Genomic DNA, 12,613 nt, shown 5'->3' on the forward strand with positions numbered 1-12,613 from the left:
ATCCATTAACAGTATGAAATTATCACCTTCTGGGTTTTACTGCTCATTGTGATCATCTCTCAGAATCCAGTGCTTGAAACAAGCGCAATTAAAATTTTAATCAGTCACCTGTACTTGTTGAAAGGGCAAGAGAAGTTTTTCCTGATGGTGATAATATTAAGTTATAATAAGAACAATGAAAGTGGTATCAAAAGACAAATACCAGCTGTTCCTTGTTGAGCCTGCTTCGATGGGGTCCCTCAGGTATCTCATATTTTTCCTCTTGTTCACATGCTTTTCTCTGTAGACATGCTTTCACCCCTAACAAAAAACAAGGATAACAGCAAAATAAGTATCGAGTATTTGTTTCTCACTGAAACAAGTAGTTTATTCATGTGCTTTTTCTTCTTCCCCGTTGTTTTAAGTATTGTTCTGAAACAGAAATAGAAACCTTACTTAGGTAAAACAAAATGTAATAAAAATGGTTTTCCATATAAAGAAAATAGAAGAAATCTTTCCTTCAGAGAACTGAGCAATGAAGTGTACTGAACACTAATTTTAGTTTCTTTTCTGAAAAACCTAAATCAATATGCTATTTCACATGCAATTATAAAAACCTGAATTTTTATTCATAGCAATTACCAAAATGAAGGTGGATAAAAAGTCCCTGATCATGATTTGAACTTGAGGGCTTTTCACCTGCACTGCTCATTTCTACAGTCCTATGTTTAACCTCCTGTTAGACTCTTAGATGATCTGGTATTAAGGAAAGTGCTTTTGTCCACAGCACCTAGATCATATGGCCACCCAGCAGAAGCACGACAGCACTTGTTACAAGGTAAGCAGAGCTTGGCAAATGTTGGGAATTTGACAGGTACACAACTGAAGTCTCCAGTCTAAAGATAACTTGGTGAATATTTCAAATGCTTTAGAGCTGCTTCAATAGCGATGTCCTAAGATACTACTTAATATATAAAAGTCAGAGGATTTTAACAACTGGATTCTCCAATTCTCCAAAAGCAGAGCTTTGTTAAGAGACTGGATTTTTTTAACTTGGGACTGTCAGTGAATATTGATATTCAACACTCAACCTTGGAATATCTTTAATTCCCTATCATGTGCTTCTTAATTTGTTAATTTTGCTTATGCTGGGTCCCCTGGCTGGCTCGGTCGGTTAAGTGCCTGCCTTCGGCCCAAGTCATAATCCCAGCATCCTGGGATGAGCCCCATGTTGAGCCTTCCTGCTCAGTGTGGAGCCTGCTCCTCTCCAACCCTGTACTCTTGTGCTCTCTCTCACTCACTCTCTCTCTCTCCAGCCCAAATAAATAAAATCTCTGAAGGAAAAAAAAAAGGAAACGAGTCTCAATATTTTTGACTAGGTCAAAGTATCATAGAAATAACGCCAGTGTGCTTAAATTATATCACATACTGTTTCTATATTAAAAAGTAACCTAAATAACGTGAGCAATCTAGCTAAATCATGGACTTACCTTAAACTCATTATTCTACATGTAAGTTATTTTCTTTTTATCACTTAAGCATGTATTCCTCCTCTTAAATCTCCTTTCCTAATGACACTTGCAGAGCAGTCAGACCAGGATCTTTAGATGAATGAACATGAGAGCATATAAAGCCAACAACTGAATACTCCTATAATAACTACTGGTACAAGTGAAAAGTAAATGTCTTAAATACAGAAATAAATAAATGGACTGTGCCTATACTTGCTATTTATCCATTTTACAAATTCATTTAGTTGATTATTTAAATGGTCAAAAAAGCATATTAAAATGGTTATCTATTGATCCTGGCAACATGCTGGTATTAGTTTCAATCACCAGATATGAGAATGAGGGAAGTGTAGCATCTAGCGGTCACAAATAGGGCAGCACAGCAGTTCAGTAGGAAGACGCCAGGGCTTCTAGAGTATGAAAACGCCTTAAGCCAGAAAATTTACAGCTTTAGAGCAGTTGCTCAATAAATTTCTACAGAGTAAGAGAAATCCAACGCTCTAATTAGTGAGTTGAATCAAGAGTACATTCTTCTGACATTCTCTTATTCTAAGCAACAATCTGCCAATTCTCTGTATCACTTAATTATCAAGAAGAAAGAAAATAAAGCACTCCCCTCCCCCCCGAAAATTAATGAACAGTATACAGGTCTTTAATAATATGCTTGCATGGTGACTAAGTATTCTGTTAGTTGCGGTCATAGCATAGAAAACATCAAGAATTTTTTGAAAATTAAGAATGACATCTAGCCTAAGGGTTGCAACTTGACCACCTACAAGGGCCAATCGGACTACGTAAAGTTTTAAGGAATAATGTAACGGTATTAAGGGGCAGGAAGTTGTGGAGACTGTAACCAATAGGAAAATGGATATCATACATCAAGATGCAAAACTTAAATGGTTATGCTGGACTGAGTTGTTAACTCAGTCTACTTTGGCCCTTAGATTGACAATTTGAAATGCATGATGCTTTGTCTAATCAATCTTTTCATTTCAGATAGACAAATTTAAGTCTTTTTTTTTTTTAAGGTTTTATTTCTTTATGAGAGAGTAGGTGAGTGCACGAGCCGAGCAAGTGGCAGAGGAAGAGGGAGAAGCATACTCCCCACTGAGCAGGGAGCCCAATTCCGCTCTATCCCAGGATCCTGAGATCATGACCTGAACCAAAAACGGACTGAGACACCCAGGCACCCTGATGCTTAAGTCTTAAGAGATTTAAGCAGTTTCTCAGAGACACATAACCAAGAATGAGAACTCAGAGATCTTCCAACTCCTAGATCAGTTGTTTAATCTTTACCATTTAATTAAAAAATAAAGTATCTAAGGAAATGCCAGGCATTCTCTACGCAGATTTAACATACTTCTCTTAAAGTAAGTCATAAAACCTCTTAATAGATGTCTAAATAGGACGATCTTCATTTTTAAGAGATTAGCAAAAAGGTAAACCAAATGGCAAAAACTGCTACTACCCTGGGAGTGGGGGTGTAGGGAGACCATGCATTTGGCTTTGTCTTTAGTGAATCAATGAGTTATTTACTCTGACTGATGCCAAAGCTGCTACTCTTTCTCAACATTTACTTACCACCAACATTTAAGATAATTACATACCAATTTGTATCAATTTTCTAGTAAACCTCTTTTGAGATAAACCAACTAACCTGATTTACTAACAAGCAAAAAATAAATAAATAAATAAGGTACTTTAAAATAAACTTTCAGCAATTTAAATAGTGACATACTAACATCATCAATAAAATGGAAGACTCTACCAGCCTAAATACTACCTAATTAACAAGTAGAGACATTGGATAATATTTTAATATTTTTTTTATTTTTTTAATTTTTTTTTAATTTATTTATGATAGTCACAGAGAGAGAGAGAGAGAGAGGCAGAGAAGCAGGCTCCATGCACCGGGAGCCCGACGTGGGACTCGATCCCGGGTCTCCAGGATCGCGCCCTGAGCCAAAGGCAGGCGCTAAACCGCTGCGCCACCCAGGGATCCCTATTTTAAGATTTTATTTACTCAATGAAAGTTAAGCAAACTGCAGCAAGAATTCCTAAACCTATCTTCCATGTTAAACAAAATATCAGACGTTTCTTAACATTCACTGGCATAAAGTCATCCTACGTACAATATATACTGTAATCCTTATTATCTATATATACATCAAGATTTTAAAATAGGCCATTTTCCATTCATTAAAAGATATTTCTAAAAACTTAACCAAAAGAGGTTTTATTTTCGTAACATGCACTTAGTAAAGCTGGTATTATTCCATCATCTGACACTAAAAGAGTTTAGCAGAAAGATGGATACTTAGCCTCTTAATTTTTTTTTTTTTAAGATTTTATTTATTTACTCATGGGAGACACAGAGAGAGAGGCAGAGACATAGGTAGAGGGAGAAGCAGACTCCCTGCTGAGAGCCCGATGCGGAACTCGATCCCAGGACCCTGGGACCACAACCTGAGCCGAAGGTAGATGCTCAACCACTAAGTCTTCCAGGCATCTCACTTAGACTTTTTTTTTTTTAAGAAATAAGACGTATATGTAAGACCACTTATTAGCTTTCTCAGCTAACAATTTCCAAACTGAAATGATTTTACATGAACAAACTGTTTTATTTATGTAAACACAGATTTCTACATATGCCAAAATGATATATGTATCTTAAAATGTGTGGGCCCAATATCCTCAAAAAAGTTTATATCCTTTCCTTCTTTTCACATGTTCCATTATGTTTCAAGATGTGACTAAAGCTATCATTTTGCATAAATATAGGAATGAATTACTTATTTTATTATAACTCAGATTTTTTTAGCCCACATATATTCCTGATCCTGTTTACCATTTCAGGTAAGCTTTCCTTTGGCCCTGATTTACTACTTTTTTACATATAGGTAAGCAGCCCAATTCCCAAAGTACTACTTAATTCAAAGTCATTAACTCAAAATCATTAAGGTAGCTCTGGCTACCTTAGCAAAGCCTGGAATCTTTGCAGACTAATGCAGCTTATGAATACTGTGCTATAATAAGTTTTTTAAAAGAAGTCTGTACTATATACGAAAGGTATTCCTTTATCTTAAATCTCTAGTAACCACTCTTATCTCCTATACCTCATAACAGCACATAATGAATGTACATTTTTATGAACTGCTGATGATGTTTGCAAATCTATACTAAACTTACTCATTTCCCTAGTTTTAGAAATGAAAAATGTAGCTTTAAATCATGGAAGTGGGAAGGAGTAAGAAAAAAGGGGAAGGGGGTGTTCCTGAATCCACAGCTATATACAAGTGATTATAGAATACAACTAAGATGGAATAAACAAATTATTTTATTTGTACAGCTTTTCTACTAGGCTTTTTAGGCAAAGAGGCTATGATATCGCTAAACTTTAGAAAAAAGGAAATCATCACTGGAAACCTTTCACAACAGTGACAAAAAAAAAAAAAAAAAGGAAGAACAACATCCATTCTCCCTGCAATTTCTGAAAACCTGCATGGCTGGTACAAGAAGAAATAAGCTCGGTATTATGAAATGTCACAGTATAGGGTGGAAGGACAATGAAATGAAGGCTGAAAATATAAAATAAAAGCTAAATGTTCCACTCATGCCATCATAAACATCTAGACTTGGGATATCACAGAAAATGGTACCACAGATCATTAGATTTTATAATTCTACATAAATACCATTTAACAACTTATTTCTAGCACTTTTTAAGCTAGTATTCCAATTATAAAAATATATTTACACATGAAAACATTTTTCTTCATAGGACAGTATGCTGAATTTATTTGTTTCACATGTGTATTGAAAAGCAGGTCAAATTCTATCACAAAAATATATCACATGCTGTACTGGGGTGCCTGGGTGGCTCAGCTGGTTGAGCCTGATTCTTGGTTTCAGCTCAGGTCATGATCTCAGGGTCAGGAGATCAAGCCCTGCCTTGGGCTCTGTGCTCAGCAGGAGTCTGCTTGAGATTCTCTCTCCCTCTCCTTTCCCCTGGCTCACACTCTCTAAAATAAATATATCTTTGTATCTTTATATTTATATATATATACATACATATATATATATATATATAAAATCATGCTACATGCTATATCACAATACTTTATTAGGCAAAATTTGCGTAACATTTCTAAAACCTTGTATTATTAATATCAAAATAATCCCCTTTTTAGGGCTGTGGTTAAAAACCAAGCTTTTTTCTTTTTTCAAACATCTAAAATTTTTTCTAAATAATTCATACCTGGTATTCTTTTTTAGTCATATAGTTTAAATATGTACATAAGAATTTCCATTTTGACTGGCAGGTCTACAGAACTGATATAAGAGATCTGGTATATCTGACTGCAGCAATATACACACACAAGTTCTAATTTCCCTGATTAAGACTGAAGCCCGCCCTTTCCTGGCCAATTAATCTTTGGAAAGCTGAAAAAGAAGATAAACTTTCTAATTGTCATGAGAACTTAAGAAACTGAATTTCTTCTGACAGCACTTGGATTTCATCTAAAAGACACATATTGGATTTGTTTTTTTGTTTTTCAGAGAGAGAGAATGAGCATGTACTCACGGGGCAGGGAGGGAGTTGGAGGGAGAAAGAATCCCAAGTAGGCTCCACACTCAAGCCAAAATCAAAAGTCAGATGTTTAACTGACAAAGCCACCCAGACACATATTGTTTTTAGAACTGTTACCAACAGGCCTCCACCTACGGGTTCACCAATGTTTCCTTTTGATTGTTTCTTTGCCTGTATGTATTTACACATTTATATATTGTTAAAAGTGAAGATGTAATTGTTTTATGCTTTTTTTTAACACTTCAACAATCCTGTTCTTTATAATACTTTGTCTTAATAATTATCACATAATACGAACTTTTTCAGAGAATTTATTTAACCTTTTCTTAATTATTTCATATTTAATGCTATTCCCCTTATGCCTTGTTACTGGAAATAACAATGAAAGTAAGTTTTTCTTTCTTCTGTATTTCTTGCTAAGGACAAATTCTCAGAAGTGGGACTATCAGATCAAAAGATTTTTTTTTTAATAATTCTTACAGAATCTCTGTAAGTGGAGGATTTCTGTTAAGCATGAAGCTGCTTAAAATTTCAGGAAGATTTCAGGATTTCAGGAAGATTTTTTTTTTAATAATTCTTACAGAATCTCTGTAAGTGGAGGATTTCTGTTAAGCATGAAGCTGCCTACCAATTTTAGTTGATAGAAATGCTTTGGTTTGTTTATTTTTGGAAATTAGCAAAGTTTAAATGGAACTAAATAGATTCTATTCTATTTTATTGAATAGAATAAAATTTGAAGAGACAAATTTTAAATAGAAAAGTTTATTAAACTGATTGTGAGGTCATTTATAATATGATGGTATAATGATCATCTTTTAGGTTCCATCCTCCTCAACTAAAACACCCTTTTCGGTGCCTCCTCACCTGACAGACACCAGTCTAGGGTAAAAGGTTTGGTACATTCTCATGGCAATGCCCTCAGGTGCTAAGGACTTTCAAAACTTCTCCTGCAGCTAAACTTAGAGGACAGGGAGAGGGAGAGATTATTAAAGAAAAGATGACAGCCATCTGCTCTCTTCTTCACATTGAGAGGAGACACGAAAAGGCAGAATTAATTTTTTTGAAAAAAGGTCGGTCTAGAGGAAATTTTGAAAGAAGTGTACTCAAAAGACAAGTCAATAAAAGATATTTCCTCTTTTTTGAAGACTAGTTTACATCTTTAGGATGTAGCTCCATCTTACAGCCTATAAGGTGAATAAAAATCACTTATTCATGCATTTTATATTTTTTTATTCTAGTCATGTCTTTAATTACCAAAATCCACCCTCGTACGATAATGGCTCTGAGTTGCCTATAAAGAATTTGCCAGAACCAAGACTTGAGCAGGAGTTTAGCTATAAATATAATCTTAAAGGAATTTTCCTCCCATTTCTGCAAAATATCTACAAAACAAATATGATGAGACAAATGGCTGATACAATAGTATAACTATGGCCTAGTCTCAGAATCTCTGTCAGTATGGTCATTAACTGTGGCACTGTAATATACTCTGCATACATAAAGTGGGAAAATAAGATCATAATCAATTAAGACAAAATATGGTTAAATAGAAACATTTTCAATAGCTAAATTTGGAGAGTTAGAATTTTTTTTTGTTAATTTGTTTAAATTCGTTTAATCTGTTACATTATTTTGGTAATTATCTAGAGAAAAGTTCAGATAGAATTTTCTCTTGAATCTAGTCGGTTTATGGAAAATCCCATAAAGATAATATTGAAGTTTCCATACATTAAAGAAGATTTTGTTTACCAGCAAGTTCATGGATATCTTCAACCACAAGACCTACTTTTCATAAGTCATAAATCTTTACAATTAATTTTGAAAGCTTTGGTCCATCTCCTCTTTCTCCAATATACATGTTTGTTTCAGAGAGTTTTCAATAGATTTGAACATTTTAAAAAATCAAATTGAGAGATATGTCTGACACAAAAAACAATGTAATGAGAAATATATATATTATTAGTACAGAAGGTATTTGCAGTTTCTTGCCTTCTCTTGATAAACTCAGTGACTGTTTACAATAATTGTCCCAAACCCTGACCTTATTTCTCTTTGACTCTTTGTTAGAAAGTACAAGGATATAAACTTCAGTTAAGAGGTTCCATGCAATCAGGGTCCCTGAGTGGCTCATTGCATTAAACATCTGCCTTCGGTTCAGGTTGTTATCTCAGGGTCCTGCGATAAAGCCCTGCATCAGGCTCCCTGCTCAGCAGCGAGTCTGCTTCTCCCTCTCTGAACGCCCCTCCTCCCTCCCCTACTTGTACTCTCTCTCAAATAAATAAATATAATCGTAAATAACTGATTCCATGCATCCTTTATCCTACAGAACCATTGACATTCAAGTGTGTTATTCACCACTATAAGACTCACCAAATAACACACTATTGAGTCAGCTTGAGTCCATCGTGATTCCTTTATAAAAATGACATAGCCAAGTCATTAAAATGATACAACTTCCATTTCTTAAAGAAGGCAGATTTTATGGAAATAAATCATGTAGCCTGTATATTTAACCAGAAGCAAGTTGAGAATATTCACAAGAAAAAGACTTAAACCAGCAATGTCTTTTCAAAATTTCACATGGTTACTTTATTATCAAGACCTTGTTATTACAAAAATCTGTTCCTTCCTATAACCACTGGCAAAGCTTCTGGAGCAGGTTCAGTAAAACAGCATCTACAATCATGAAACGAAATGTTTTAAACACTATGGTCCATTAAGACTTGCCACAGATTTAAAAGGGAAAAGAAGTTCAAAAATAAAAGTGAGGCAGAAAGAGAAATTTTTTTTTCTATGTACATAATCAATCAGTCCAACTGCTTATCATACTTCTTAAACTGGTCTTAACCAGGACAGATAATAACAGAAATGGATGAGAATAGATGAGTCACAGTGCTGGTCATAGCCTTAGCCGGATCTGACCTATCAGTGGAGACTATGATCACAAGGACAATGGGAGCTGCATTTAAAAAGGACATGAATACCAATTGCTAGAGAGAAACTGTTCTACAAACCAAATTAATTTCAAACTACAGATTAAATTAATAATAATCCAGATCTTGATAAATCAAGCATTCCTACTATAAAATCTTCAAAGCACAAAGCTATAACAAAGTTTTTTAAAACTAATTCTAATCCATCATTTGCTTCATAAAAAGAAAGTTTCATTAAAAATACTATCTTTTTTAAATTTTTTAATCTGAAATAATTAGATTCATTGGAGGATTCACAGAAATGTACAGTGGAGCCCCATGAGTCCTAAGGGAATCCAAGAGTAAGAAAACAAACAAGTGCGAGCAGGGAAGGTGAAAGGCAATTCTGAAGGCGGTGTGCTTAACCACCAACAAGAAGCAGATAAGGATGATACTTCTTCATCAGAGGTTTGGATAATAGCTGGTATTAATTGCCTCAAATCAGGTAGTACAAGGCAGTCTAAAGTTCTCATAGCTCCCAAAAATATACTGGATCAGCTAAGAAAGCATGCATAGTTTTCAGACATCTTAATATGAGGGGCGCCTGGTGGCTCAGTCAATTAAGCATCTGATTCTTGCTTTCAGCTCAGGTTATGATCTCAGGGTTGTGAGGTCGAGCCCCATGTCTAGCTCCACACTGGGTATGGAGCCTGCTTAAAATTCTCTCCCCATCTCCCCCTGTCCCTCCCCAACCCCTAAAAAAAATCGTAAAACAAAAGCAATAAATTATTTAATGTCATGGTAGTATATTTAAAACAGGTGTTTATTATAAAGTTAAATATACCATGAGAGTGATATGGATAACTTAAGCTTAAAATTCTACTATACATTCGTTCACTCTTCATTAAAATATTTCATAGTGTAGAAAAAAAGAAATTAAAAAAAGACTAAAAAACACTTCTGTGGACGTTCATCAAGAACATCTAAATGATATCATTAATATAAGAAGCTTTGTTTAAAAAAAAAGCATTAAGTTCCTTAAATAATTATTGGCAGTAGAGCACCATAAAAAATGAAATTCGTCAACTTAATTCATTTTGTAGTTCTCCCACATCCAGTACTTACATTCAAATTTTAAGATCCAACATCCATTGAGAATCCCAAGCATACATTTCAGGGTACTTTGAACTGTATCCCCAGGAACAATGACATGAGTTACTAGAATATAAAAAAAAAAGAAGAGAAACAGAGATTTAAACCAAAATAATTCTTTAACTATTATACCAGCTAGTCTGTGCTTCATAACCTGAATCTTCTTCAAAAGCAACAATTTTGGGACACCTGGGTGGCTCAGTCGGTTAAAAGTCTGCCTTCGTCTCGGGCTGTGATCCCAGGGTACCAGGATCAGGCTCCCTGCCCAGGGGGGCATCCGCTTGTCCCTCTCCCTTTGCCCTTCAACCCTGCTTGTAATCTCTCTCTCGCTCTCTCTCAAATAAATAACATTTTTAAAAGACAAAAAGCAACACTTTTTACACTTAAATATTAGACTTTTTTAAAGTTAGTATCATTCTCCATCCTGGTCAACAACATGAAAAATCAGACCATAAACCCTGTATCTGAAAGCCACATTAGCAAACATTATTTTTATTTTCAAACTATAACTAAAGAATTAAAGCACTACATTGCACACAATTTATTTGTCATTAGTGAACTCTTAAGTTTGCCCTTCTGACAACTATTCGGTCCTAAAATATGTGCAAAGCTTTAAACTTAACATTTTCTGACTAAATTAGGCCTGCAAGTAGTTTATAAACACATTTTCAATGTATTACAAAATTCAAAGTATACTGCTAATCCCCAATGGTTAAAGCATAAATTATCAAGGGAGGTCTACAAAGGAATTATCTATTTAAAAAATTTTTTGAACCAAAAATAAATATATAAAAATCCTCACCTGTATTGTCAAATTCAGCACATTTTTTAGCCTTAAGAATTGCTGCAAGCTCACTGAGCATTTTCTGTTGTTCTGAAGAAAGCCCACTGCCTATAAGCACAAGAGGTCCATCCCTACGCTGACCAGTGTTTGGCTATTAAAAAAGGGGAGATACAACAGTGTTAAAATCACTTAAAGACTAGAAAAAGATATAAACTGGCTTTCACTTGATAGAAGCTTAAGTCTCAGTATTTAGCTTCCTCTCTACCTAGTAATTCCCCACCATCTCCATTGAATCGTCACTCAAAGCCTTAATGCTCAATGCATTTCAAGAGTTATTTTATTAGTCCTTTATTTTTCCCCCAATAAAACGCTATTTGGAATAGCAATCTAAACCCAGAGCTCTTGTTTCCTTGATTCTAAATTGGATCTCTCTAGGATTTTACAACTTAATTCTGTCACCAGTAAGCTGCTTTTTTTTTTTAAGTAACCCAAAACATCCATTTAAAATTATCAATTCCCTATGTCCCCTCTACTAACTTACTTCACAAAAGTTCAATCCAGTTTGGCCTTATTTTAAACTGAGGTTATGTGAAAAATGAACACTAAAGCTTCTAACAGCACTCAGCTCAAAAATAGAAAACAAACTCAACATCAAAACAGCTACCTATCAAAACCAAGAAAATTAAAAAAGACAAGAGAATACAAAACTTAGATCCACTAACAGTAATAACTCAATGTAGCTCATGAAAAGGAAAGAATTGCTTTAACAAAGACCAGTATTTCACTTGAACAGTAAGACATAGAACTTACAGAAGATCAAAACAAAATAAAGAGAAGACACGAATGGATAGCATTCGAGATTAGAAATGAAAGATTCAAAGAAACAATAAAATAATGCCTCCAACAGCAGCCAACAGAACTTCACAAATAGAATTGGAATGAGTTAGCTACAAGCTACCTGATAAAAGATAAGCAATGACCCAGCAAAAAAAAAAAAAAGGAAAAAAAGCAAATCGGCATAACTGTATAGAGGACACTGTATTAGACGACAAAATTAGAGGACAAAAATTACCAAACACAGTATGGTAATTTCCAAATACAAGACACAGGGCCCTCTGACACGTGACTTTATATGCAGAGGATTTCTGGGTTCTCAAAAGCCCCAAAGAACACAAGTGAAACACTGAAAGTATGATCACCAACACAGTTCAGCAACTAGATTCGAGAAAGTGAGTATTTAAATATTCACTTCATATATCAGAGTAGTGATAATTCAAACAGTCTGATACCTGACAATGTAACATCTAAATTGTTAGCTACATCTATAAACAGAGCTCATTCATTCAAATCTACTGAATGGATTCTACTCTGTATTAAACAAGTATATATATAAGATTTTTTAAAAAAAGATTTCTATAAAAAGTTTTTTACACAATATACAGCAGTTAAAATCAGTTTCCTAAATTATTCATCTAAGGTTCAAACTGCAAAGGTTTTCCTGGACAAGCTACACACATCACATACACATTTATATCACATTTCTATATATGTGTCTTTCTTATTCACTAAGTTATAAGGTGATGTAACCATGTCTAACCTAAACATTGTAAATATTCTGTAAAATGAAAATAATGCAGGATACTTTATGATCAATTACTAAATAATAGCAAAAAACAGTCATTCA

General features: G+C 34.4%; 1 protein-coding gene across 8 annotated transcripts in view; it reads right to left on the reverse strand.

Moving 5' to 3' along the window:
• The window catches only part of BARD1 (BRCA1 associated RING domain 1), a 78,915-nt gene that overhangs the window by 2,844 nt on the left and 63,458 nt on the right, over positions 1-12,613 (reverse strand). For 7 of the 8 annotated variants that reach the window (XM_025441598.3, XM_049106482.1, XM_049106479.1 and 4 more), the window contains 3 exons: positions 10,948-11,080; positions 10,119-10,211; positions 203-300 (listed from right to left, as the gene is read on the reverse strand). In XM_025441598.3, coding sequence (XP_025297383.1) covers positions 203-300; positions 10,119-10,211; positions 10,948-11,080 — 324 coding nt within the window. Of the gene's footprint in view, positions 1-202; positions 301-8,695; positions 8,758-10,118; positions 10,212-10,947; positions 11,081-12,613 lie in introns of those variants that run through there. The other variant, XM_049106481.1, reaches the window with a different exon arrangement.

Source organism: Canis lupus, chromosome 37, assembly GCF_003254725.2.
Source record: "Canis lupus dingo isolate Sandy chromosome 37, ASM325472v2, whole genome shotgun sequence".
Classification (NCBI taxonomy): Eukaryota; Metazoa; Chordata; class Mammalia; order Carnivora; family Canidae; genus Canis; species Canis lupus.